Raw genomic sequence first — 26,150 nt, 5'->3', positions numbered from 1 at the left:
GGCCTTGTCGTTTCTGAGGAATGAAAAACGTGAGACCACCTCTGCTGTGAGTCTGGGGGACTTGCTCCCTGCCTGTAATTTGTGGTTTTTCCCTCTTGTATTTTTATGTTGGGGACCACCCTGAAATCTATGGGTGAAGGACAGTATACAAATAATTATAATCATAATAATTAATATGCAGGAATCAGGAATGTCTGTCTTGTCAATCCAGGACAACAGCTCATGTACTGTGTATATTGTAAATACATATTAAAATATTGTAAATACATATTAAAAAATGCAATGCATGTTATCTCTGGTAGCTGGAGTTCTTTGTTGTAGGGCAACTCAGATCCTGTTCATGGCCACAAGAGAGTCTTTCTGTCAAGTCCATGGGTATTTCAGTATGTATAGGCCAAATCTGTACTGTAATTCAGATGTAGCCTCTTCATTTCCCCCATGCTTTCAAAGGTTCAAGTGTCCATTTAATCTGTGACAATCTGTTATACAATCATATGACATTACGGCAGGTTATGCAAAGAATGACTAAGTCAAGTGTTCTGTTTCTATAATGCAGCAAGTGAGAAATGTTGCTATTAACACTATATAAAAAGTAAAGTCAAAGGTGATAAAAAAAATCAGTTCCCAGCAATGGTAAACACTGAATCACTAACATTCTTCGAAGGTCACTTGCTGCAATCCTTCACACTTGGTCAGAAGTAATATCTGGAGAAAATCATTCTCACAGGGATGTTGCTGAAAAGGACCTCTACGTGGCAACAATCCAATTGTAACATAGAAGTAGTTGCTATGGGGAATTGTGTCATTGTGTTAAAGTCCACACCCCACCCAACAAATATGCCAGGAATATGGTACTGGTGTGTGGAGACTTATAACATCATGGACAACTGTCTAGGCACTTAGCATTCTACAGACAGTGGGACCACTCTCATTGTTCTCTACAACTTCTCCATGGAACATGCAGTATGCATTCCATCCTTAAACTGAGTGCTTCATTGCATTTTTGTATGTTGAATGGATTATGTTAACCAGAATGCTGACGAAACGTGGACAATGGTCTGAAGGTTCACAAACGATGCTTTATGAAACCCAGAACAGGCATTGGGACTGAGCTATTCTGCCTGGCCCCTTATCTCCTCCCATTGTTTGCCAGATTCTGTAAATATCCTGGCTTGTATTAAACCAAATTTCCCCATAATATCCAAATTGGAGAATTCTGGCTTAGTGTCAGTTAACAAGCTGGGTAAAATAAGACTAGGTCACATCCTCCCTGTTGCCCCCTTGAGCTCCTCCTCTTGCTCTGGTGCTTGTTCACAGCTTTAGCCTTAATGCATATTCAAATTGGGCCACTCAGACACTTAGGAGCTGTTTCTCTCCCAATATTCTTGTCCAAGACCCTTAAGGCCTATATTACTTTCCTGTCTACCTTCATCATGTTTACACTGTATTTGCACAATAGAGGCCACTAAGGGAGTCATTAGCCTTAATTTACATGCAATTTGAAAGGAAGGCACAGACGTTGTAGATCATGTGTGTCATTATGGTCATCTGTTTTCGCTTTTGTTTAGGCCCCTGTTTTGTTGTATCAGTGGCAGGCAGCGGCATTATGAGATTAATCAGTTTTAACTAGAATACATGGTTTGTACTTTCAGTATAGTGATAGGATACAGTTATATTACATTGTCAGTCATAAGGGTTTTTTGGAACACCAGTGGTTTCAGAAGTGACAGCTTCTATGGTCAAAATTGCCTAATCCTTCCTGGATTTATTTTGGAGATAAAAGGCAACATTAATATTAAAATAAGTTGCTTTTACATAGCTTCTTCGAAGAAATAAAAGCTGTTGGACATCATTCATACTATGTAATAATGAAGTAAGAAGAATTGCTTATACATTTGTTTGGAGGGGGAGCAGTAGGCAGGAAAAAGAATTAATGCAATTTGAGCTATTATGTGTATTTATAGTCCTTGAGATAGAGGCCAGTTTCCTCCTATCTTGCAGCCTAGGTAAAGGAACCCCGGACCATTAGGTCCAGTCGTGACCGACTCTGGGGTTGCGGCGCTCATGTCGCTTTATTGGCTGAGGGAGCTTCCGGGTCATGTGGCCAGCATGACTAAGCCACTTCTGGCGAACCAGAGCAGCACACGGAAACGCCGTTTACCTTCCCGCCGGAGCGGTACCTATTTATCTACTTGCACTTTGATGTGCTTTCGAACTGCTAGGTTGGCAGGAGCAGGGACCAAACAACGGAAGCTCACCCCGTTGCGGGGATTTGAACCACCGACCTTCTGATCGGCAAGTCCTAAGCTCTGTGGTCTAACCCACAGCGCCCCTCATGTCCCTCATCTTGTAGCCTAGTCCTGTGCATACTGTTAAAGGTTGCTGGGAGAAGGGGCTAAACCCTTGAAATCATTAAATACTACAATTTTGACTATTTGGTATATGAAGGGAGAAATACAAGCTGCAAAGGAATTCCTGGGCTAGCCTGTTCAAAAGGACCTCTGTCCAAGCGTCGGACCATTAAGAAACAATACAGGGCCATTGGCAGTGCAAGAGAACTGTCCTTCCCTCCTGCTCTGAAGTGAGAACAGAGACGGGGGATTTGGAAGGTGGCCAAGGTAACTGGGCGTGATGTCACAGAAAGAGTTTGGGACCTTTGGCAGGAGGCTTGGGATAGCTGAGAAAAGCCCAGAACCATTTTGGCAGGCTGGCTGAAGGCAGGTTGAGAGAGATGCCTTGGACTCACTGCTGTGGAGAACAAGCCCCTCTTAAGATGACCATGTGGTAGGATCTGGACTCCCTCCATCTAGATTCAGGTGTAAATTTGTGAATAAATCATATTTTTTTAAAGCCACAACTACCTCTGTCATGTCTTTAGTTCTCCAAAGAACCACAGACCCTGGCTGAAGGCCAAGACACCTGGAATCCCGTGCCTGTGCCCGGCTTGGCAGGGATTGGGGTGGCCTGTAACATATACCAGGAAGTAAATCCCACTGAGTTTAATGGGACTTGCTTCCAAGGAAGTATGCTTAGGATTGGATATCAGCTGGATCACTATCTATATTGCCTCATAAATAAGTCCTGCTCCTTGAAGACCCTGCATATCATGAGGAAGACAATAGCAGTAAGCTGGAAATCAAAGGGGGGAGGGATGAATAGAGAGACCTGTTCTGAACTTGTATGTAGAGTTCACGATTGTAGTTGTTGCTAAGAACAAATGCTTTGCTTTCATTTGACAGTGACTTCACCCAGAGCTGGCTTGTGAGTCACAGTGCCTGCAGTACAACTCTCCAAAGAAGCTAGTGTTGGAGAAATTTGCTGCAACTGCAAAGCAGCTGAGCAAAGCAGCATACACTCTCATTCCATATAATTTTTACAGCATGTGCTGTGCATTCTGCAGAGAGTCTGCTTCATAATAAAATGATGGGAGACAGCCAACCAAAGCAAACTTCCAAATGACACGCACGGAGCAAATGCATAAATAATGTAAAAGCTTTCAGCATCTTTCCATGCAAAGAAGTTAGTACATGCAGTCCTTGCATTTGTGACCCTTTGCTTAGCTCTCAGGTTATGTAAATGGAAAAACACCACTGTCTGTCCTATGATAAAAGGCACTTCATATGCTTGCAGTCTTAACAACACATATGGTCTGAAGTTGGAAAGAACTGCTACTTATTGTGGATTCTCTAGGAATTTAGAATATCAAGTTTTACTCTCATGGCACCTTTCCTGGTAATATATTTTGCCTTGGGAAACTAGTACTTGAAGAGATCTGTGTCTAATTCTTCTTCATATTATCACAATGTATGCCTTCCTTTCAGGTGGATTTGCACAGTGCATTTCTGGTCCCCAAGGGCACGTACTAAGTTGCAGTTTCTGTCACTTTCTAGTATGATGCTTACAGATACCATATATCAGAAAAGCAGCCAAAGCGAAGGGCAACAGTGAGTGTAAAATCAGACATTCTTCCTTCAACTATGTGGTTAAGTGTGCAGGAGGGAGTGCTATATACAGGAAGCTGCTAAAGGTATTGGTAATATGCACCTGGGTTTGTTTTTTTACTTCTTGTTGCTGGAATTCACAAACTGTTTGAGTGGAGATTTTGTTCATTTCAACAGCATTTATATACTTAATCATCAGATTCTATAAGCTGATTATTATTATTATCATCATCATCATCACTATCATTATTTTGATTTTGCTCCCAGCGCAGGTATTCTGGGAATGAGAACAGTTCCTCTCCACAGGGCACGGAGCCAAGGGAACTCAAAACTATGATGTAGCATACTTGAGAACATGCACAGAACAGAAGGCAAGAGCGGGAGGTCGCCAAATTTTGTCCTAGCTCAGGGCACCATATTATGAAAGTCTACCCCATTGTTAGGGCACATGGTGTATTGTTGAGCAGATAAAGCTGAAAATGTAGTTGATTTTCTTGATTGTTAGGGTAAGTGTCCCTCAGATGTAAGGCACTTGTTTAGGTGGAGGCCATAGACTGTAAGAAAAGTCCTCCTGGATCAGGCTCAGGGTCCATCCACTGAATGGCCACCAGATGCTTCTTAGAAACTTGTAACCAGGGCATGAAGCCAACAGCCACACCTTTGCCTCCATCTCCCACACAGAAACTGGTAATGCCTCTGCATCTGCAGGTTCCCTTAGCTCTCATGCCTAATAGCAGTTGATAGGGTTACTCCCCTTTTAAAGCTCCCTAAGACAAGGGCTGCTGTCACACCAAATAAATTCCTTTCTTTTTCTGTTCTGAAATTACTGCTAATCAATTTCATTGGATGACCCCGAGTTCTAATATTAGGAAAGGGGGAAGGAACCACACTTTGTCTTTCACTCCATTTTTGTTGAGCATTCATTCAGTTTGGAATAGATGCTGTTGGAGTCCTTTATTGTCTGCTTCAGTTTTCACCATCCTACGTAAATGGAACCCCAGGGGTAAAAGTAAGCATAAGGTGTGTGGAGGCCAGACTTTTGCAGATTAGACACTTCAAAACCCGAATGTGGGTTGTAGCCCAACCAATGCTAAAGTAGACCCATTGAAATTACTAAACCTATGTCAGTCATGTCTGTTCATTTCAATGGGCCTACTAGGCCTAGCATTAGATACAGCTCTATAACTTTATATTATAGTGGTGGAGGTAAGGCAGTCAAGAGAATTCAAAGATTCTGTGTAAAAGGAGGCATTCTAATACCCTCAAGTGAGCAGGTTCCTCATACAAATGACAAGCCAATGTTCAGTGAAACTGTATTGGATGAGACATGAATTTTCGGGTGGGGAGTTGGACAGCTATAAGTGTTCATGGAAGACAATCTTACTCGGCTACGAGTGATTGCCAAAGAAGGAGAAAATACCCAGGACTGGAGACGCACAAAGTCTCATTAGTGGAAATGAAGTGCACAACATTGTTTCTTCCATCAGGAAAGCTGAAATTTGTAGTTATTGTCAAGTCTCCTATCTTCATGTTGAGTTCATGGTACTGTTTACCAGTAAAGCAAGGCAGAAGACCTAGCGAGATTCTTATGAATGAAAGAGACTAAGATAAGTATTTGAATACTGCAGCGCTGGGAAACAAAAAGACCAATACAGGCCACTTTCAGAACAATGATGCTTTTATCCTTTTATTCCTTGTTTTGTTTATCTGCTAAACAAAGCCCTATAGATTGAGGGAGACTTTTTATATTACGGTAACTTGTTTATTGTGAAGAAAACTTTTATTACAATTTGTATTTATAACATTCTTAATATAGTTGGGACCCTATACAATGATTTCCCAGCCTTAACACACAAACACTCCCCACACACATTCAAGCTAATTCTAAGACAGATTGTTTGTTTGCAATTTAAAGTTTACATACTAGAAAATGCATTCATCTGTTAAAATCCATTTCAAGATGGCACTCTTAGGAAAATCCTGTGCAAACATTTTTGAGAAGCTATGCCCAATTGATTTCAATGGGTCTATTCTAAAGATGTCTAAATTCAGATTCCTAATTTCCATAGCACATTCTGTGCTCTCAAATAAACTGTGATACTGGTCACTTCCATTTTTCGTAAGTTAAACCAAGTCAAAAGCCACTCCAAAAAGAGATACTCCCCATCTTTGATTTCACTCATGCTGAAAAACTTTATGTTCATTTTAGCTATGTTTATAAAGTCATCCATTCCAATTTCCACTGTAGTCATAGCAAAATAAACATGTTAATTTCTTGTGCTTTACATTTGGTTTTCTTAAGATCAAACTACATATTACATTAAAGACCTAGTATGAAGCTCTATGTGGTTGTGTGTGTGTGTGTGTGTGTGTGTGTGTGTGTGTGTGTGTGTGTGTTTACACTGGAGGGCCAATCCAGATCAAGAGCACATGAAGAGGTTTAACCCCTCCCATCCATGCAGAATGCTGAAATCGAGAGAAAGAGAAACAGAGACAGCCCCAATGCCATATAGTAAAAGATGGGGGGGGGGAGGCTTCCACTGGCACCAATGGGTCCTTTCCCTCTTTTGTCACTTAGTGAGTTAGGAAGGGTAGAGGTTTTGGGGGGCAATGCAGTGGGAGGGAAAAGATTTAGCATCTACCCACCCTCTACACTGTGGTCCTGATCTGGATTGTCCTGGATTTTACTATAGTAAAAAGCACACACACACACACACACATGCACACACATGCACATAAAGCTACAGATTACAAATTTAACATAACATGTAGTTTGTTCATTTTAAATCATTTATAACCTGAGTTTACACCTGCAACTCAGCACCTCTTCCCTTATTTTATCACTGCATTCCAGTTTTCCTTGAGCCTGGCTCCAGCATCAGGAGCTGCGCAGGAAGAAGATTGCTGCAATGCCAACCCAGATGTATGAATTAAATTAATTCAATGCCCCTAAACTAATAACTGGTGGCCTGTTGCCCTGTTAGGAAAAAGATGCAGAGCAGGGATGGCTTACGGAGAAGGATTTATGTCCAATGGCTTACGGAGATTTATGTCCACTGGTGATGGCCTTAGCAAAAGGATTCATCAAGGTTAAATTATTCCCATCAGCACAGCAAATCAAAAGATGGATATCATTTTATTCCAGATGTGTGGTGAGCAAAAAGTAATGCTTAACCTGCATACAGTAACTATGGAAAATTTATTAGTGGTATATTATCAGTATCTTTAGCTGCGTAGCAATATAAAATCAACTAACTTCCATACAAGGTGTGACCCTCATACAGCTTATTACTGTTTCACTAAAACATTTACATTTTAGCTACTGAAGTATAACTGAGTGTCCTAGCTGACTGATACATTATATATAATAAGAGGTTTAGATATTCATTCCTACAGTGTGTGTTCATGCCCAGCATTGGAAAATGACTCATTACTTCTTTTGGCGCTAGACAAGTTTTTAAAAATCCAACTGCTGGCTGTTCATACAGACTACACTGTATGATTTTAAGTGCATTTTGTAAGCATACTGTCCTAGCAAATGCTATTTTGGATCCCTGCAGACAAGAGTTTTTAAAAGCAGCAAAGGCTATCTGCTCTCTTACTATTATTTTTTTAACTTGATCATCCGAAACAGTGACATGTTGCTTTCCAAGCAGCCCTGAATGATCCTAGTTAGTGAATAATGTAAACAATTCTTGTAGATTGTAAAGAAAGCAGTAATTTGAGACCTCTGATGGGAAAGCTGGCTTCCCTCTGTGAATTGCTCAGTTCAAGTCAGTGGAGCTTGGAGGAATCGTTTTGAGTTCATGAATCAGAGCCTAGCTGTCTCCTGAAACTTGGCTAACTTTTGCTCTGTACCTTCTAAATGTACTACGCTGGATTCTTCAGAATAAGTGTGTTTTTTCCAACACTGCGGAGGAGGTCATGAAGGGAGATGGCAGCGCAATGTGGAATCTGATGTGGAAATACTGCATTTCAGTCAGGACAATCAGGTACCTTTTGAAACTTGTGTGCCTGCCCCCGTGGGGCTTAGGTTGTTAGCAGTTTGCCGTTAGCTATGTTTCTGATGTCTTCTGACAACTATAGAGGTCTTTCATAATGGCAAGTGCTGATTTATGAAGAATATTTATCTTTCCTAACTGCTTGATTTCAACCAACATTGTAATCCCAAAATGCGTTTGCTACTTTGCAGAATTCTTTTGCGTAGAGTTGAATGTTAGGGGCTATAAAAAAAGTCTTTATGAATATTTCTGCACTTACTTTTGCTTCCTTTGAGTCACAGATGTTGTGAGTGAACTTTGAACGATACAACTAAAAACAGCAAAAGGAATTGCTGGATCTAAATGTGCCCTTCTGTTGTATTCTCAGCCTTACTTGTATATCCTATATGTTTAAAGGACCCTCTGTTTCAGTACAAGGACAGACTGTACAACAAGCTGCTCAGCTCATATTTGGACAATTCGCATTTGGTGTGCTGAATGTTTTTCCAAGCTCTGATACTGCAGGCTCTAGTGAAGCTTATTTGGGGAGTGGCACCATTAAGCAAGTTAATAGTGTTTCCTTGCAGTGACTTAGAGGGTTCCTTCCTTATTCCTCTCATGTTATGACTTCTTTATGTGGCTGAGCTGTATATTTTGAATGGGGTGTTTTGTGTTCAAGGAAATGCGTAATCTAAATAAACACAGTATTTCACACTATGTAATTATTCACTGTGCTAAAAGGAACAGTCTAGTCTGGATTTCTGCATGAACTTCCAACAACCAGTTCTGTTGTTGTTTTTAATGGAACTTGGCATTTACCATAGATTTTTCTTTCTAAAATCTTAAGAGTAAAAACTCTAAGGAAGCGGTGGGTCCCGAGGGGGGTCCATATGATGACAAAGAGATACTCATTATAGAAAGTGGGATTGATTACTTGAGCTTCTTCACAAAATGCAAATAATGGTTTGGGGTCAGATGAGGGGCACTAGAAAAGTGACTTCCTGGTGTTAATTTATATAGAAGTGGTTTCTCTTATCTTATGAATATTCATCCTGACCTTAAAGACATTAGAAAGTAACCCTCAAGATGTATCCTCAAAAGGTAAATGCTTGTATGCAAAAAGTGTGTTGCATGAAAGACAAAAACAAACACACATAGACCCAAACACTGAGTATATTGAGCATCTCAGATGATTGCATTAGTCAGATTTGCCAACAATTTTCTGGGTTCTCATCATCTTCGTGCCCAGCAACATCACAAGGAGATAAATCTTATAATCCATATTACAGTTTTTGTGGCTATAGCCCTATAGGCAAGCATTGCACTGCTAGAACACCACCTAGCACCTTAAAAGAACATGCATCTATTGATCATGTTTTTACTGTTTGCTAAATCCCAAGCCTTTCCAAATACCTCTGTTGTTTCCAAAGTTTTTAATTCTTCTGGTTTTAATATGTTAATATTATTTTGACATCTGTATTATATTTGACATTCTACTTCTGTGCACCATCCAGGTATTCTCTTAATGTAGAGTGGTTTATGAATTTTGAAATGAGCTCGTTTATTCATTTAACAGCCCTTGGCAATGGTCACCATCCGAGAAATACTAGACTTAAACCACATTGGACATTATCAGTCAAATCGGCAATTGTAACTGGGCCTAGAAACCAGTCAGCAACCTCTCTAGCTAATTTAGTATTGGAGATAGATGCTCCTTCCTATCTGGGCCCAGATCATGAAGTGAGCAGCCATATTATCTACAAGCTAATGTTAGAAGATAGTCCAAAGTAGAGTAAAGGTAAAGGGACCCCTGATCATTAGGTCCAGTCGTGGCCGACTCTGGGATTGCGGCGCTCATCTCGCTTTATTGGCCGAGGGAGCCAGCGTACAGCTTCCGGGTCATGTGGCCAGCATGACTAAGCCCTTCTGGCGAACCAGAGCAGTGCACGGAAACGCCGTTTACCTTCCCGCTGGAGCGGTACCTATTTATCTACTTGCACTTTGATGTGCTTTTGAACTGCTAGGTTGGCAGGAGCAGGGACCAAGCAACAGGAGCTCACCCCGTCGTGGGGATTCAAACCACCGACCTTCTGATCGGCAAGTCCTAGGCTCTGTGGTTTAACCCACAGCGCCACCCGTGTCCCTCCAAAGTAGAGTACCTTTCACTAATGCAATGAAGAGGTTAGAAAAATGTGGGTTATTGTTTGTTTATTTATTATACTTATTATACATTATTTATTATACAACACCATTAAAAGCATTGCAAATAATCATTAAAGTGAAAGACTAACCAAGAATGTTTTAAATAGCTGCATAGGCTTGGTGGCATTAGAATTATATCTGAAATCTCTGCTGGTAGAGTGTTCCACAGAATGAGACCAGCAACACTAAATGCTTGACCGCTAGTTGAGGCCAGTCAGAGCACAACTAACAATGTTTCCCCGAATGATCTCAGTGATCAAGTTGGGATATAAAGGTTCAGGTGTTCCTTAAGGTATTGTCAACAAAAGTTGGGTGCCTCCCCCTCTCTCTGCCAAGTGGTAGCAAGAGTCCATGGGGTTCCAGGCAATCACCCAGGGTCTGTGTTCCTTTGGAGAACTGAGACATGGCAGAGGCTATCGTAGCTTTAAGAAATATGGTTTATTCACCTATTTACACCTTCATTGTGCATGGAGGGAGACCAGATCTTACAGCATGGTCCTTTCAAGAGTGCACCCAGCCTGCCCAAGATGTATTCTAGTCTTTCCTCTTCCTTCTTCTTGCCAGAACACCCTGCTAAAAACTCTTTTCCTGTCACCTCACACCCAGTTACCCTGGCAACCTTCTAAACTCCAGTCTCTGTTCACACCTCGTGGCCAGGAGAAGAATAGTTCACATGCATTGGCAATAGTTCTCAATGGCCCTGTATTGTTTCTTAATGGCCATAGCTTGGCCAGGTCATTTTGCATAGGCCCAGGAATTCCTTGCCTAGTGCAGTTCCACAGCTTGTACTTTCATCTATATTCCAATCAATAAAAACCCTATCATTTATTAATTTCTAGGGTCGTCCCCCCCCCCATTGTATAACAGTATATTGGACCCAATTCATTCAACACAAGAGCCATGGACCCGGCCTGCTAGCATATGGGCAGCCAGTTCAGATGTGTTAGCAGAGGTGTCCCATGCTTATGGCCATCTGCCCCCATCAGCAGTCTACGTTCTTCACCAATTGGTGAAGCCCTGGGTATGCAGAAGCTCTCGGCTTGCAGATTTACTCAAAAGGAGGTCTGGATTTTGTATCCAGTAGTGGGTGAACTTCAGTCACAGGGTTGTGATTATTCTGGTTGCCAACATGCACAAAATAATGAAAACTCAGTACAAATGAAAAGCAGGACTACATAAATCGGTGCAAATATTAATACTTCGTTTTAATGGTTGCTACCCAGCTTTGTTGTAATGAAAGGGAGTCTTACCATTCACTTACCATTAGGTGAACTGCACAATAGGTCTATTGTATGCCCTTACTGTGCTGGGCAAATCCATAGCTGCACAGCTATACAAGTACAAAAACATAATAACATACGCCGCACAAGGGCGGGAATAAAATAAATTAGGTATTGAATTACCAATGTTTTTAATAGCATGGCTTGAAGTAGTATATTCCCAAGATTTGGTTTAGTGGTTATAAAAGCAGACTGGAACAGTCTGAGTCAGCAAATCCACAACCCACAGGGAATAAATTGCAGGGTTTACAAGAGAGTAATACATAGCTTTATGCTTGCATCTTAAAGTTCCATTTGCCAGGGATGGAAGAAAAGAGTCAATGGTTTGCTTTCAGTGATCCACACATCTGGAAAAAGTAAAACATTTGTTCCTTCAATATGTGAGTTGTCATGGGGTGTTTTTTCTCCTCTGCTAAATTTTTCCATTTTGTTTTAGGGTCCTTCCTTTATAATCATTATACTGCATTTGTGGCAAAATATTTTATTTGGATACAAACAGTACACCAGTATGTTTAATAGTAGTACTAGGTGTTAGTTGTGTCACCTAAGAACAGCATGAAGGCAAAACTTTAGTGATTTTTCTTTTTCTTTTCTCTTTTTTAAGGAAGTGGCTCTACAACTAGGGATAGGAGAAAGTGACCAGTTCTGCTCTGTGACATTTTGGCAGACAGTGGAATGAAGGCATGCCATAATGGCTTCTACAATTCACTCGATACTCTGTACATGCTTGAGCCCAGGGTTCAATAAAAACACTATGCCTTTGCTAAATCGGAGAGGTTTCACAGTGGTTTCCAAAAGCATGCCAAAGATATCCCTGAGATATCCATGGTTTCACAACCATATGAGTACAAAAGCAGAGTAACATAAACTGCCAGGACGAGGACACAAATAGTTAGCTTTTGAATTACAAATGGACTCTACAACCCAATGCAATGCTCTCTTGAGGGAGTTGTATTGCTACTGACCCCTTGCTTTATCAGTTATGAATGAATGAGTGTATAATGCCTCAGGAACATCTTTGAGATGGGGTGACCATCCCCTTCATAGAATTGTAGAATTGGAAGGAACCCCTAGAGTCATCTAGTCCAACCCCCTGCAATGCAATCTCAACTAAAGCATTCCGTGGCAGATGGCCACCCAACCTCTGCTTAGAAAACCTCCAAGGAAGGAGAGTCCACCACCTTCTGGGGGAGTCTGTTCCACTGTTAAAAAGCTCTTGCTGTTAAAAAGTTCTTCCTGGTGTTTAGTTGGAATCTCCTTTCTTGTAACTTCAATCCATTGGTCCGGGTTCTACTTCCTGCTATTTCTTCCATGTGACAGCCCTTCAGATAGTTGAAGATGGCTATCATATTTCCTCTCTCTTCCTGGCTAAGCATACCCAACTCCTTCAACCATTCCTCATAAGGCTTGTTTTTCAGACCCTTTGATCATCTTGTTTGCATCTTGTTTGCACTCCTCTGTACATGTTGCAGCTTGTCAACGAGTGAACGAGTATTATTTCAGTCACAGACCAGTTCCAGCCCACATACAATATCAAGTCATAAAACACGATAGGGATACATTTGAATTTGCAATTAGGTATAACAGGGACAATACAGATATAGCAACAGTTTAAAAATATATAAATTAAAACTTAATCACTAAAATATAACCTAAAATTATCATTTAAGGCCTTAATCATTATGATAGCACCCAGCTTGTCCACATCCTTCTTAAATTGTGGTTCCCAGAACAGGACACAGTACTCCAAGTGTGGTCTGACCAAGGCAGACTAGAGCAGTACTGTTACTTCCCTTAATTTGGACACTATACTTCAGTTGATGCAGCCTACAACAGCATCAGCTTTTTTGGAGTATATGAGGAGGAGAACATCATCATATATGGGGCATTGCTGGGCTGTTCTGCTCCCCTCCAAGACACAGAGGGAAAGTAAGGATTTGTAGGTGAGGAAGGACTGCTTTAGAGGCAGATGGAAACATACAACTTTCAATGGAGTTGGACAAGTTAAAACAAGTTCAAAAGACTAATATGAAAATAAATGTCTTGCATCAGTTTCACTTCCTAAAAATGAATGACATAATTTAGCCAAACTGACACATTTGCTTCCCCCATTTATTTTTACCATTGTATTACACATGTTTCAATATTCTCTTATTGAAAACAAAATGTTCAGAAGTGTTTAACTCTAGCTAGATCATGCTCAAACTGAGTTGAACTGAAGAGCAAAATTTTCTGAACATGGCTTTATTCTCAAAAAGGGATGCAAACATGTTTACATTTCACTGAACTAGATTCATGCGTTTTTTATCAGCTGAACTTTTAGTCAGCACCACTAGCCTTTGGTCTTAGGCTATGCTGAAGTTCTGCACTTTCATGGAACAGAGAACTGGCAGTGTGCCGTGAAACCCTAGACATGAGAAACCCAATCTAGTCTGGCTAGAGAAGTTACAGAAACAGTTCTATTATTTATTTACACAACACGTCTGCAAAGAGCTTCTTGAGGCAGAAACACTGGTATCACTGGACTGATAGAACTGTTTACTTGAGACACAAGAGTTATTTTTATGAAATTTGGTGAGTTAATATTCAGTCTACTGTTTACAGCACACGATAGTTATATGTTCCATCATTCAGCAGCAGCAGCAGCAGCTGAGAACAGAGGTTCTGTTAGCGTTGAATGTTTCACTATTTTTCTGCTTTGTAACTCCTTCAGTTCCTCCAAAATATGTGTGCCAGGAGCACTTGTCTTGATAAAAGACTGGAACTGACTTGCTGGTGTCACTGTATGCTGCTGCTATGTTTTTGAGCATGTACTTAATCAGATATAGGAAGTCATAATTTTAAAAATATTTTGTTATGGATCTCCATTATAGTTTACAGTGATAAATTATAGATCTTGCAAAATATCTTTGATTCAATCAAAAGCAGTAGAATTTATGAAGATGAAATAAGTGTTGCAAATCCATATTTTTAGACTTCTTGATCAGGCGGCATTCTTTAGTAAATTGGTTTTTTAATATCTGGTGAGTATATGGGTGTCTATATTTTTATATTATATAATAATATAAAAATAATTTCTGAAAAGCATATTGTGCATAATCTCTTACACTTTATTTTTATATTATTATATAAAAATAAAGTGTAAGAGATTTTGTACAATATACTTTTCAGAAATTAGTTCTTCTGCCATGCTTTATAGACATTATAGGCATTTTTAATCCAGTAGGATCAGATATTGCACACACACAACATGCAGTCAGAATACAATTGTACATAACAACCTCTATTTTTAACAGACTGGCATACCAAGATTTTTACAAGAAAATTGTTTTTACTATTGAATAACCTGAAGGAAAATGTCTAACAAATTATGCTGCTTTTTTCAATGCAACACAGTATTTGATATTCAAATTGTATAATAATGTTTAAAGTGCTTTACAGTTGCTTGCCTGTGTAGAATTAGAAAGTGTCAGGTCTACTGAGTGCTCTGATGGTGTTTCCTGCTTGGCAGGGGGTTGGACTCGATGGCCCTTGTGGTCTCTTCCAACTCTATGATTCTATGATTCTATACTATTGCTTGGTTTGCTGTTTGTGCTAGAAATGTTACCATTATACTCTTTAAGAATTTTTGTGCTATGAACTTCTGAATTAAATATAGGCTTGAGTTAATTACACTGTAATCTTCCAGTTTAAAATTCATGCACCTTAATACTGCTGTATCCTGAAATAGTTTATTTTATGCTGTTATATAGTGGCAGTGAGTAGTATTCTTTTATAGCGTATCAGTATCTTCATGCTCTTACAAGGATCCTCTTCTTCATCTAAAGAAATAGCATTTACATAAATATGAAGAAGAGACTGTTCTAATATGACACGTCTGGTTCAGTTTCTCTGGGGAGCTTAGGATACAGTCTTGTTTTCTGGGAATTAGTTCCACTGAACTCAGAGATACTTACTTCTGAGTAAACACAGTTGGATTGTTGCAGAAATGCTGTCAGAGAGGTGCAGACACCTAAGTTTGCATTTAGAGCATTGTTCACCTTTCCTAAAATTCGCTCAGATAAATCCCTTAAAAGATAATAATAGTTTTACCAGAAATAAAAGGGTTGAATTTTTTGTTGTTGTTGGGGTTTGAAGTTAAAGAGTACATAACAACAACCAAGTTATATTGGTGCCAGAAATATATAAACATTGGTGCTAGTTGAAACTACATTGGGAGGTTGTTCCAGAGGTAGGTCAACATAACTGAGAAGGTCATCTCCCCAGTTGCCTGTTACCCATCTTACCTCAGATGACAGGGGAAGCTGGGGCAGCCTTTCATGTTAGTATAACGGCATGTTGATGTGGGAGGAAGCATTCCAAATTTTTCTTGAAAATGGACCAGTAGTCCATGGAGCTCTTCATAATAATAATATTAATAATAATAATTTATTATTTATACCCCATGGATCTGGCTGGGTTTCCCCAGCCACTCTGGGCAGCTTCCAACAAAAGATTAAAATACAGTAGTCTGTTAAACATTAAGAGCTTCCCTAAACAAGGCTGCCTTCAGATGTCTTCTAAGAGTCTGGTAGTTGTTTTTCTCTTTGACATCTGGTGGGAGGGCGTTCCACAGGGCGGGTGCCACTACTGAGAAGGCCCTCTGCCTGGTTCCCTGTAACTTGGATTCTCGCAGTGAGGGAACCGCCAGAAGGCCCTTGGCGCTGGACCTCAGTGTCTGGGCAGAACGATGGAGGTGGAGACGCTCCTTAGGTATACCGGACCAAGGCCGTTTAGGGCTTTAAAGGTCAGCACCAACACTTTGAATTGTGCTCAGAAATGTACTGGGAGCCAGTGTAGATCTTTCAAGACCGGTGAAGTCCCCGAGACTCATAACTGGTATCAATCCACCAGGGATCTATGGCTCAGGTGACACTACTCTGGTATTCTAACGCTGCATATGTAGAGCATGGTGATATGTTTAAAAATATAATGCTGTCTGAATGGATGCCTTATGTATATTTGTATGTTATTATGTGCAGGTGCTAAGCTCGCCTTTGTTACTGTACTCAGGCTCAGGCAGAAGTCATAAATTGTTCCCCTCTTATTTATACAGTCATACCTCGGGTTACACACGCTTCGGGTTGCACGATTTCGGGTTGCTCACCACGCCGAACCCAGAAGTACCGGAATGGGTTACTTCCAGGTTTCGGCGCATACGCAGAAACGCTAAATCGCACCCCGCGTGTGCACAGACGCGATGCTGTGGGTTGCGGATGCTGTGGGTTGCGTCCACTGTAGTTGATAATTTTTTTAAAAAAAATGGAATGTATTTCCACTCTTAAAACTGATGGTTTGGCAACCTCCAAGCAATTGATAACAGTTTCCCTGATTGTCATAGAGCTTCAAAGTTAATATGTCAACAAACCAGTATTCTCTGGCAGTTTCCCCCTCTAGACCGTAAATCATATTAACCTAAGCAGACCTTGGGACCATATTGACAGCTTGTCTGACTATATTATTAAACAATATTCTGAAGGCCAATCTGTTTATATAAAACAAGCCTTCTTTAAATTACATGAATTGCCAATTTAAACACAAATAGTGCTTGGTATTTTCTCAATTCTAGTTGTGCTGACAATTTTTTTCTAACTGTAATAAATTACCCAGAATTTTCCTCTTGGTATTAGAATGTACAAATATTTGCTCAAGCCATTATTTTTCTGCTGAGTGAGTTTGATATCAGGGGAATTTGCTGGTGATGGGTATTCCGAACCAATGCATCTCAATGGCTTGGAAAGACTTGGTATAATCAAGTCCTGGATCCAGTTCATTTACATCCCACGATAGGTTGCTTGTTTAGTTTTTGGAAGTAAAAAAAAGAAAGAATAAAACACATGGGAAGGGTCTCTCACATTAGAGCTTGCCTTTTCTTTTGCTTTCCTTTTTTAGTATTCCTTCTCCTTTGAAGCATAGATCTTGCTAATTAAACAATTAGGACAACAAACACTATCCGGCCACGGGTCAGGTAGAAAGTTCAAACCCCAGATGGTCTCTATCTACGCATGGCCCATCTACCAGATGAGTCCCCATCACATTGAGTCCCCCCCCCCCATGTTAAGCCAATTTGTTATAGTCTTAATCAAATATTTATGAGTCTTAGAGCTTTCACTAGGAAAAAAAATCAGCTAGTGCTTCACTGGCAGACATTTGCTGTATGTGTGAAGCTGAATGATGCTTCTTGTAGGCAGAATTCAGTGGTGCTGGGGAAATGTTTGTGCACTCATAAAGTGTGTGTGTGTGTGTGTGTGTGTGTGCCTGAGCAGCAGCATTCAAGCAACGTTCATAGCACAAAGCATACCATTGTTCAGCCACAACACCTTGGAGAACCAAGGTCAACTAAACCTAAGCCATGATACTGAAGCCAGGCATAATTATTCATGCTATTTCCTCATGCATATATGCATCTAAAGTGTGAAGAGGAGTCTATTTTGTACAAGGTGTCAGCTGTATACCTGTATAGGGTACACCTGTACAGAGAGGAGTAAAAATCAGCCACGCCTTAACGTACTGCTGTATTCCTTTGCTTTAAGCAATTTTCTTCTAGCTCATTTGAGAGCAGTGAGCCACGCTGTGAAGAACAATGCCCGAAGCCCAGCAGTGAGGAGGGGAGGCAAGGTTTAGCTCTGTTCACCCCACAGTCCTTTTACCATAACGGACTCTCTCCTGTCCCCCATTCACCCCACTTTGCAAAATTCACAATGCTTCTAATTACATCTGGGTTGTCCTAAATTTTTTAGCCTACTGAGTGCAGCATGGAATTTGCTGAAAGGGACTCTTATCAGATAGCTAGTTCAACCAGCAGCCTTAAGTTTGATACCTTTCCCTACCCTACCAGTATTGATTAATTATAAAGATATTTGTAAACTTTCAACTCATAAAAAAATATTGAGGTGGTATACAATATATTAAAGCATCCTGAAGCTATAAAATATGGGACAAGTGACCAACAACGACCAACAACTCTCCAAAAATGCTTGGAAAAACAAAGAGGTTTTCACCATGGAACAAAATAAGAGGATAGTAGGTCCCTGCCTGTTGTTGTTGTTGTTGATATTATTATTATTACTACTGATATCACTGCATTAATATTCTTGGTTTAGTTAGAAACGAAACAAATAAGAGACAACTGTGGGATAGTCAGTGCACTAAGATGATCACACAAGTATCCCCAGAAATTCCCTTTCTAGCTCTTCTTATAAAAATTCCAAGGTGGGGGATTTCTCAGTTTTTATAGGCAGCGTGCCCTTCTGCTGAAAAGTGTCTCTCTCTCTCTCTCTCTCTCTCTCTCTCTCTCTCTCTCACACACACACACACACACACACACACACACACTTCACACACACACTAGTTTCCAAGATAACCCTATAATCCTTTGAATTACTGAAAGTTGCAAAGAGCTGGGAGAAAACTTTTACTATAGTAGTATTAAAGCTTTTATTGGAAAAGGTCATTGTAAATTAAATGCAATGTCAGTACTGATCCCAAACCTGTGCTCCAAATCTAATATTCCAGTAATATACTTAAGACAGGAATTTAAGGCATACGTAGCTGAACATACCTGACATCATTGTAATGTATTCAGTAAAGCCCCCTCTCCTCCCCCCCCCCGTTGTATGTCAACACATATTCCAATGAAAGTGAGGATGGATGGATAGATGATAGATAGACAGATAAAATATTGCTGCAGAGAAGTGAGGATGAATGGATGGATAGATAGATAGATAGATAGATAGATAGATAGATAGATAGACAGATAAAATATTGCTGCAGAGAAGTGAGGATGTATGGATAGATAGATAGATAGATAGATAGACAGATAAAATGTTGCTGCAGAGAAGTGAGGATGTATGGATAGATAGATAGATAGATAGATAGATAGACAGATAAAATATTGCTGCAGAGAAGTGAGGATGTATGGATAGATAGATAGATAGACAGATAAAATGTTGCTGCAGAGAAGTATCAATTAAAAATGTATTAAATACTGTAGAAGCGTAGTATTTATTTGGATTGTGAGATGTTTAGAGTAGGTGTTGACAGTATCCTTAGGAAGTAGCATCCACTGAAATGAAAGGATGAACATGTTTAGGGTTTGGGTGAACTGGAAATTTAAGTCTGCTGTAACAAATGGTGTGACGTGCCTCTGGGCAGTTTGATCTGAAATATTCATTAAGTGGGATCTGATAACAGAGCTTCCTCCATAATAAGCTGCTTAAGATAGAGCTTTCTTCTGCTACCCTTATGCCTAGTAGTAATCATGATGGTTAAAAGAATAAACTGAACAAGTCTTGACAAGCTACTTTTCCATTTTTAATTTCTCATTGGTTATTGTATACAATATTGTGACATTATAATGTTGGTGCCCAAAGAGCTTGCCGAATTCAAGAAGCTGATACACGCTGGAAGCTAATTAAAAATAAGCTTCTAAATTAATTTTAGAAGCAGCGTTGAATTAAAAACAAAAGCAAATGTCTCCTTTTGAATGTTACCTTTAGGTTGTAATCATGTGCATACCTACCTGAGAGTAAGCCCCATTAAGCGAAGTGGGACTTGTGCCTGAGTAGAAATGTATAGAATTTAACTGTAAATCTTTAGACCTTTGAATTAAGGCACTGAATAGGATTTTAGCGTTTACCATGCAGATGCTACTTATTCTTAAATATATAATCCATATGTTCACAGTATTCCAATATTTTATGAGAACTTTTCTTATCAGGTAAAGCTTCAAGACCAAAAAAAGCAGTGAGTTCCAATAAATCATGTTGGTGGAGATGAAATGGTAAAATCACCATGGCAATGGTGATCCCCGTGGCAAATGTAATGTCTAGACCAGTTCCAAATTTCAGTGAAGGAGAGGAAAATCAATTTGGTTAGAAAAACCTCACACAGAGGGAGACCAACTAAAAGTAGTTTTGCATGTGTACTTAAGCCTGATATGCCTCTAACAACCACTAGCAGTATTGTTGGAAATAAATTCAACATATAATATGTAAGACAGCTTGTGTCAGGGTATGATATTAGCTTATTTTGCTTGATATGACACTAGATAAAATGACTCCAAACAGGTTTTGAATTCCTTGGTCCCCAATACTGTCTTACTCTTTCCTTTCTATTGTGGTTTCTTAGATTATAGGAGCACTCCTCTGTGACCTGAAACCTCCACACACCCTTACAAAACTAGTATATGAAGAGCAGTATTAGACCCCCTGAATTTATAAGCCCCCTTTCAATGAAGACGTGTGAAAAATGTAGGTGTGAATCTTTTCCTGTAAGCATAATAAAGTAAAGATAAAGGTACCCCTGCCCGTACGGGCCAGTCGTGTCCGACTCTAGGGTTGTGCGCCCATCTCACTTAAGAGGCCGGGGGCCAGCGCTGTCCGGAGACACTTCCGGGTCACGTGGCCAGCGTGACGAAGCTGCTCTGGTGAGCCAGCACCAGCGCAGCACACGGAAACGCCGTTTACCTTCCCGCTAGAAAGTGGTCCCTATTTATCTACTTGCACTTAGGGGTGCTTTTGAACTGCTAGGTGGGCAGGAGCTGGGACCGAACGACGGGAGCTCACCCCGCCGCGGGGATTCGAACCACTGACCATATGATCGGCAAGTCCTAGGTGCTGAGGTTTTACCCACAACGCCACCCACAGTAAGCATAATAAGCCCTGTTTATTTGGGGTGGGGGAGAAGAGTCTATTTTTGTTGTCAAGTTTAATCCTGAGCTAAGCGGTGTGGGCTACTGATTTTGCAATACAGAACTTTATTCTTGTTTTTATATTTGTTTGTTCAAAAATTATTTTTAGAAGTTCTCTCCTTTTGAAACATAGTATGCCAGACAAACAGATAAAAGGGCAAATAAATTGCAATGTACATGGAAATAATCAAATAGCATAAAATGATCCTGTACAAAGACAAATCAGAATAAAAGTGTGGCTTTTCTATGCATGATTATTTAGAAGAAAACATTAATAAGTAAGACCATAGATTGCACTATATATTTAAGTATTTATATACCACTATTAAAAAAAAAATCGGCAATACAACAGTAGTACAGTGGTACCTCGGTTTAAGAACAGCCCTGTTCATTTGGTTTACGAACTCTGCAAAACCGGAAGTAGTGTTCCGGTTAGCGAACTTTACCTCAGTCTAGGAACGGAATCTGAATGGTGGAAGGGCACCGATGGCAGGAGGCCTCATTAGGGAAAGCACGCCTCAGTTTAAGAATGGTTTCTCTTTAAGAATGGACTTCCAGAATGGATTAAGTTCATAAACCGAGGTACCACTGAATATAAAACCATAGAAATAAAACAATTTTTTAAAATGTAAAATCAGAAATCAGTTGATTTTTTTAAATATCTGGTTCTCACGCTTCTTCTCAAACAAAAACATGCCTAAAACTAGAATTGGACATATCTAGATATTTTGTTCACTTTGTAATAAGAAACAGCAATTTGCTGCTATGTATCTACACACACACACACACACACACACACACACATACATACATACACACACACACACATACACACACACACACACACACACACACACACATTGAGATACATAGAGTAGATTCTTGGCCTGACTTTGAATGGCATAACATGCATTTTTTATTTACTTAATGCTGTTCTATTATCCAAATTTTACCATAATATATTTCATTACATGCCCATTTTAGTTCTTACTAGAAAGATGTTAACTGATGCAACCTATGTTTCAATTAAATGCCAAATTCCGAAAATGATAATCTGTTGTAATTACACCTAACATGTTAATTTGAATATCATGCTTACTGGCTATCCTAGAGGTGATTATCTTATATTACATTAGCCCCAGATACATTGCAAATGAAGGGGGAGGGAGCTGCAAGCCAAATTCAAAGCCATCCAATAAGAAAATTACAGAACAAAAGAACTCGTGCTCAGTGGTTTTTATTAAGCTTTTTTAGTCAGCTAGCAAAAATGTTGACTGAAGGAGCCTAGGTTTAACAGCTCTGGTTTTTGTATCTGTTTTAATGACTTAATTAGATGCTTTAAGGCCAGTTGACCCTGTTAACAGCTGAAGAATGATGTATTTGTTCAGTTAATATCACTTCCAAATTGTATTGTATTGAATCTGATCAACTATTTTTTTCTTGCAATTAAGCATTCTACCTTTTTTTCTTTTTTGCATAAAAGCTAAAGTCCAGCCAACCACATGTTTAATTCTGATTGGTATCATAGGACCAGAGGGGACTATCAAGCTGACTAGGCAGCTGGTAGGCCCACTTATTCATTCATAGAGGCTATGTCCCACTCCCCCGGTCAGTGGTCCCCATACAGCAATCTGTCTTCCCGGACTAAATTAAAAGCGGTTTTAGCATATAATTAGCTGTATAGTGAAACCAGGCAAGGCGTATGCAGATCAAAGCACACTGGGAGGCAGAAGGATACACACATCCTATTATTTTGCATTCCATGATTCACAAAGAAACAATGCATTTTCTTTTTTAAAAATGTACTGGATACAAAGGAACAATATTCCATTTTGAGGTTAATCACTTTTGAGCAACAAAATATAATCAACATTGCAAGCCTGCCAGACTCATTGAACTCTTCTCAGGCTTGGGTACAGGAACACATTTTCAGAGATTTTGATTCTGTAAAATAACGTAAGCTGGAAGCACAATGTTCTGTTTAAAAAAAGGTCAATAAAACTCCATTTTATTTCTGTGGCCATGATATGAAAAATTTGAAGGGGCAAACATCACATGCTAAGCATATCAAGTTATTTATTTAAATAGTTTAAACCCATGAAGTCCATGGTTTAAAATAAATGTACCTAGTTGCACCACTGCATATTACATTAGATTTGATCCACAATTAATGTAGATAAAATATTTATTACTAGATTTATATTCTTGTCCATCTACACATGTTCCCAGGATGACTTACACAAGAAACAATAAAATGTTTGTAGATTCTGCCATTTCTTTAATTTATTGCTAGAACTTCTATTGCCACCGCATTAAGTAGAGACAATAGAGGGCAGCCCTGTTTAGTTCCTCTATTAATAACAAAGCTATCTGAATCCACTCCATTAATTGTGATTCTTGCCAATGATTCTGTGTAAATTTGATTTATCAGTTGGAGGCATTTATCACGGAACTGCATCTTTGTAAGAGCTTTTTCCATTCCACACAGTCAAATGCTTTAAAAGCAATACAAAGAGAGTAACGTAACAAGTGATTTAGTACAATGGGAATAATAAACTATGTTAAGAAGTCTATGTATGGCATTGGTATGTTTCTGTTGAAGATAAACTGTCTGATCTGGGGCTATATAATTGTCTATAAAAGTATTAAGTTTAGGAACAATTTACCAAGGAAAGTAATTAACATCTACATTAGAGCTATAGGGTGGTATGACCCCACCCCACAGAACCACTATTCAGTTTTGACAGTAGCAAATATTTCCATGAGGGTGGGATGACACCCTATTCAAAATATTGTTAAATAGTCAAATAGGATAATAAAGCATCACAAAAAATTATTCTGCATTGAGTGTGAATGGAATAGCACACTTAATTAGCTGATAAACTATATTAAATTTTCTTTGAACGCATACATAACTAGTAGTTAGCTATCTCCAGCACTGATGGGAACATGCTTTTACATTCCTAAGAGTTAAAAAGTAAGTAAATAAATAGTTTGCCAGTCTTGGTTAAAAATAAATACTCTGAGCATGTGCAGTTTCACATTTTAAATTCACTTAAATCATAGCACCATTTTGACTCCAGGTATAAAATGGGGCTTTGCTTCTGCTGCCTTGATACTAAACACTTGGGGATAAGGGACATTTTGTTATAGAGAAGAATAATACACATTTTAAAGTAAAAAATAATTAAATGGACATCTGTAACTTTGTACTTGTCCAGCTGGAAATATGAGGTACTGCCACTACCAGCAGCAACTGACATGAGACCTGACTGCTACTACCCCCATCATCTGCTGCTTTCTGAGTAGTCATTTGGGGTCCTCTGGACTGTGGGGTCATAGACTTCAGATCTAAGATCCAACCCAAACTACATCACTGAGCCAAGGACAAATTCTCAAAAAGCCTCCTGTTCCTTCAGATACAATCTACTGTGTCCTGATGTGCATTTAATACACACTAGAGCAAAGCTGGTTAAATCAAGCAGGTCCTGTTTTACCATCAGAGACTAACTTGGATATTTTTGTTTCTGTAGTTCTAAATGAGGATCATATTACATAGTGTTTTTGTTGTTGGCTGCCAAAGTGGAACAGATAGAATCTACTTTCACTTTGGGGTTTGTATAACAAAGTATGGGAAGTATTTGCCATGGAGAGATGCCTACTCAGCTAAAAGCAATATCCAACCCTAAATATAATTACTGTTATGAGGGAAAGAGGTTTCCTTTATTATCCAAAGTAGACCCTACGGAATGGAAATACAAATGACCAGATAGATTTTTGTTGATCCTCCTCTACTAATGCATTATTTGGGACTCAACTTGTTTTATGAAAAACATTTTTTTTAAATGTTGATTTAATGCTAAACCCATTTCATATGCGAGTTGCATCTATTGTGCAGCCTTATTTTTCCCCTGTGATGAAAGATAGACGACACAGGCATTTTTTAATGCAGTTGTAACTTTATACAGTGGTACCTCAGGTTAAGTACTTAATTCGTTCCGGAGGTCCATTCTTAACCTGAAACTGTCCTTAATATGAAGCACCACTTTAGCTAATAGGGCCTCCTGCTGCCATCCCGCCCCCGGAGCACAATTTCTGTTCTCATCCTGAAGCAAAGTTCTTAACCTGAGGTACTATTTCTGGGTTAGCGGTGTCTGTAACCTGAAGCACCTGTAAGCTGAAGCGTATGTAACCCGGGGTATAAGCTGAAGTGTATGTAACCTGGTCCTGGGAGATCAAGGGGAAGGGAGCTTGTCACAGCAGGATGGAGAGACACCTGTGCCTCTTCACCAGCCTGACTTCTCTCTGCCTCTTAGCCTCCCTCATCCCCTTTTCCTGCTTCCACTTCCACTTCTGGATTGCTCTCTGCCACAGACTCTCCCCACTCACTAAGTTTCAGCTTCTGACACCTTCTCCTCACAGTATTCTCCCTCTGACCGCTCATTATTGTCCCACCACTAATCGCTGGGCTCCGAGCCTTCTTCCCTTGGGGGTTCCCCAGCTGGTTCCTTCCACCATTCATCTGTGTCCAATCAGTCCATGACACAGTATAATATCAGAAAGGGAGATTCGAAATTGATTAGAACTACTCTCAAAGTCCTTTTCTAAAATGGATCAGTATTGAACTATGAGGTTGCAAAATATGTAAAAAAACCACACAGAGGAAAGGCATACATACTCAGATTGTATGTGATGAGAACATTTAATGCGATACTTTCTCCATACATATTTTTAAAGTAGCAGCTTTTGTATTAAATCAATTCACTATTTGTACTTTAAGAAAAATGCTGGTTCATTGTACATTTCCATAACCCATTTTGATCCCTTTCATATAATCTGCATGATGAGCATAAGCTCCTTATATCCAACCTGGCAGGCTTGTACAAACAACTAGAGCAGAGGTTATTGGTTCACTTGCAGATAATTAATTAGGACCTTCTCCATCCTTGTTATAATAGATGGCATCCTTCCTGATTAAGCCCCATGTTTCCATTTGCTTCTTGCTGTTCCCGGGCAG

General features: G+C 39.6%; 1 protein-coding gene across 15 annotated transcripts in view; it reads left to right on the top strand.

Annotated features, from left to right (window-relative positions):
• Positions 1 to 26,150, top strand: part of IQSEC1 (IQ motif and Sec7 domain ArfGEF 1) — a 316,254-nt gene that overhangs the window by 163,984 nt on the left and 126,120 nt on the right. The window contains exon 1 of one of the 15 annotated variants that reach the window (XM_053377726.1): positions 7,761 to 7,933. The exons of the other annotated variants lie outside the window; for them this stretch is intronic. Within the exon in view, the coding sequence (XP_053233701.1) occupies positions 7,866 to 7,933 (68 nt within the window). The 5' untranslated portion in view covers positions 7,761 to 7,865. Of the gene's footprint in view, positions 1 to 7,760; positions 7,934 to 26,150 lie in introns of those variants that run through there. 15 annotated transcript variants of the gene reach the window in all.

The sequence above is a fragment of the Podarcis raffonei genome, chromosome 2, assembly GCF_027172205.1.
Source record: "Podarcis raffonei isolate rPodRaf1 chromosome 2, rPodRaf1.pri, whole genome shotgun sequence".
In the NCBI taxonomy this organism is placed as follows: domain Eukaryota; kingdom Metazoa; phylum Chordata; class Lepidosauria; order Squamata; family Lacertidae; genus Podarcis; species Podarcis raffonei.
Note: the sequence above shows the minus strand (reverse complement) of the source record. Positions and strands in the feature narration are given on the sequence as shown.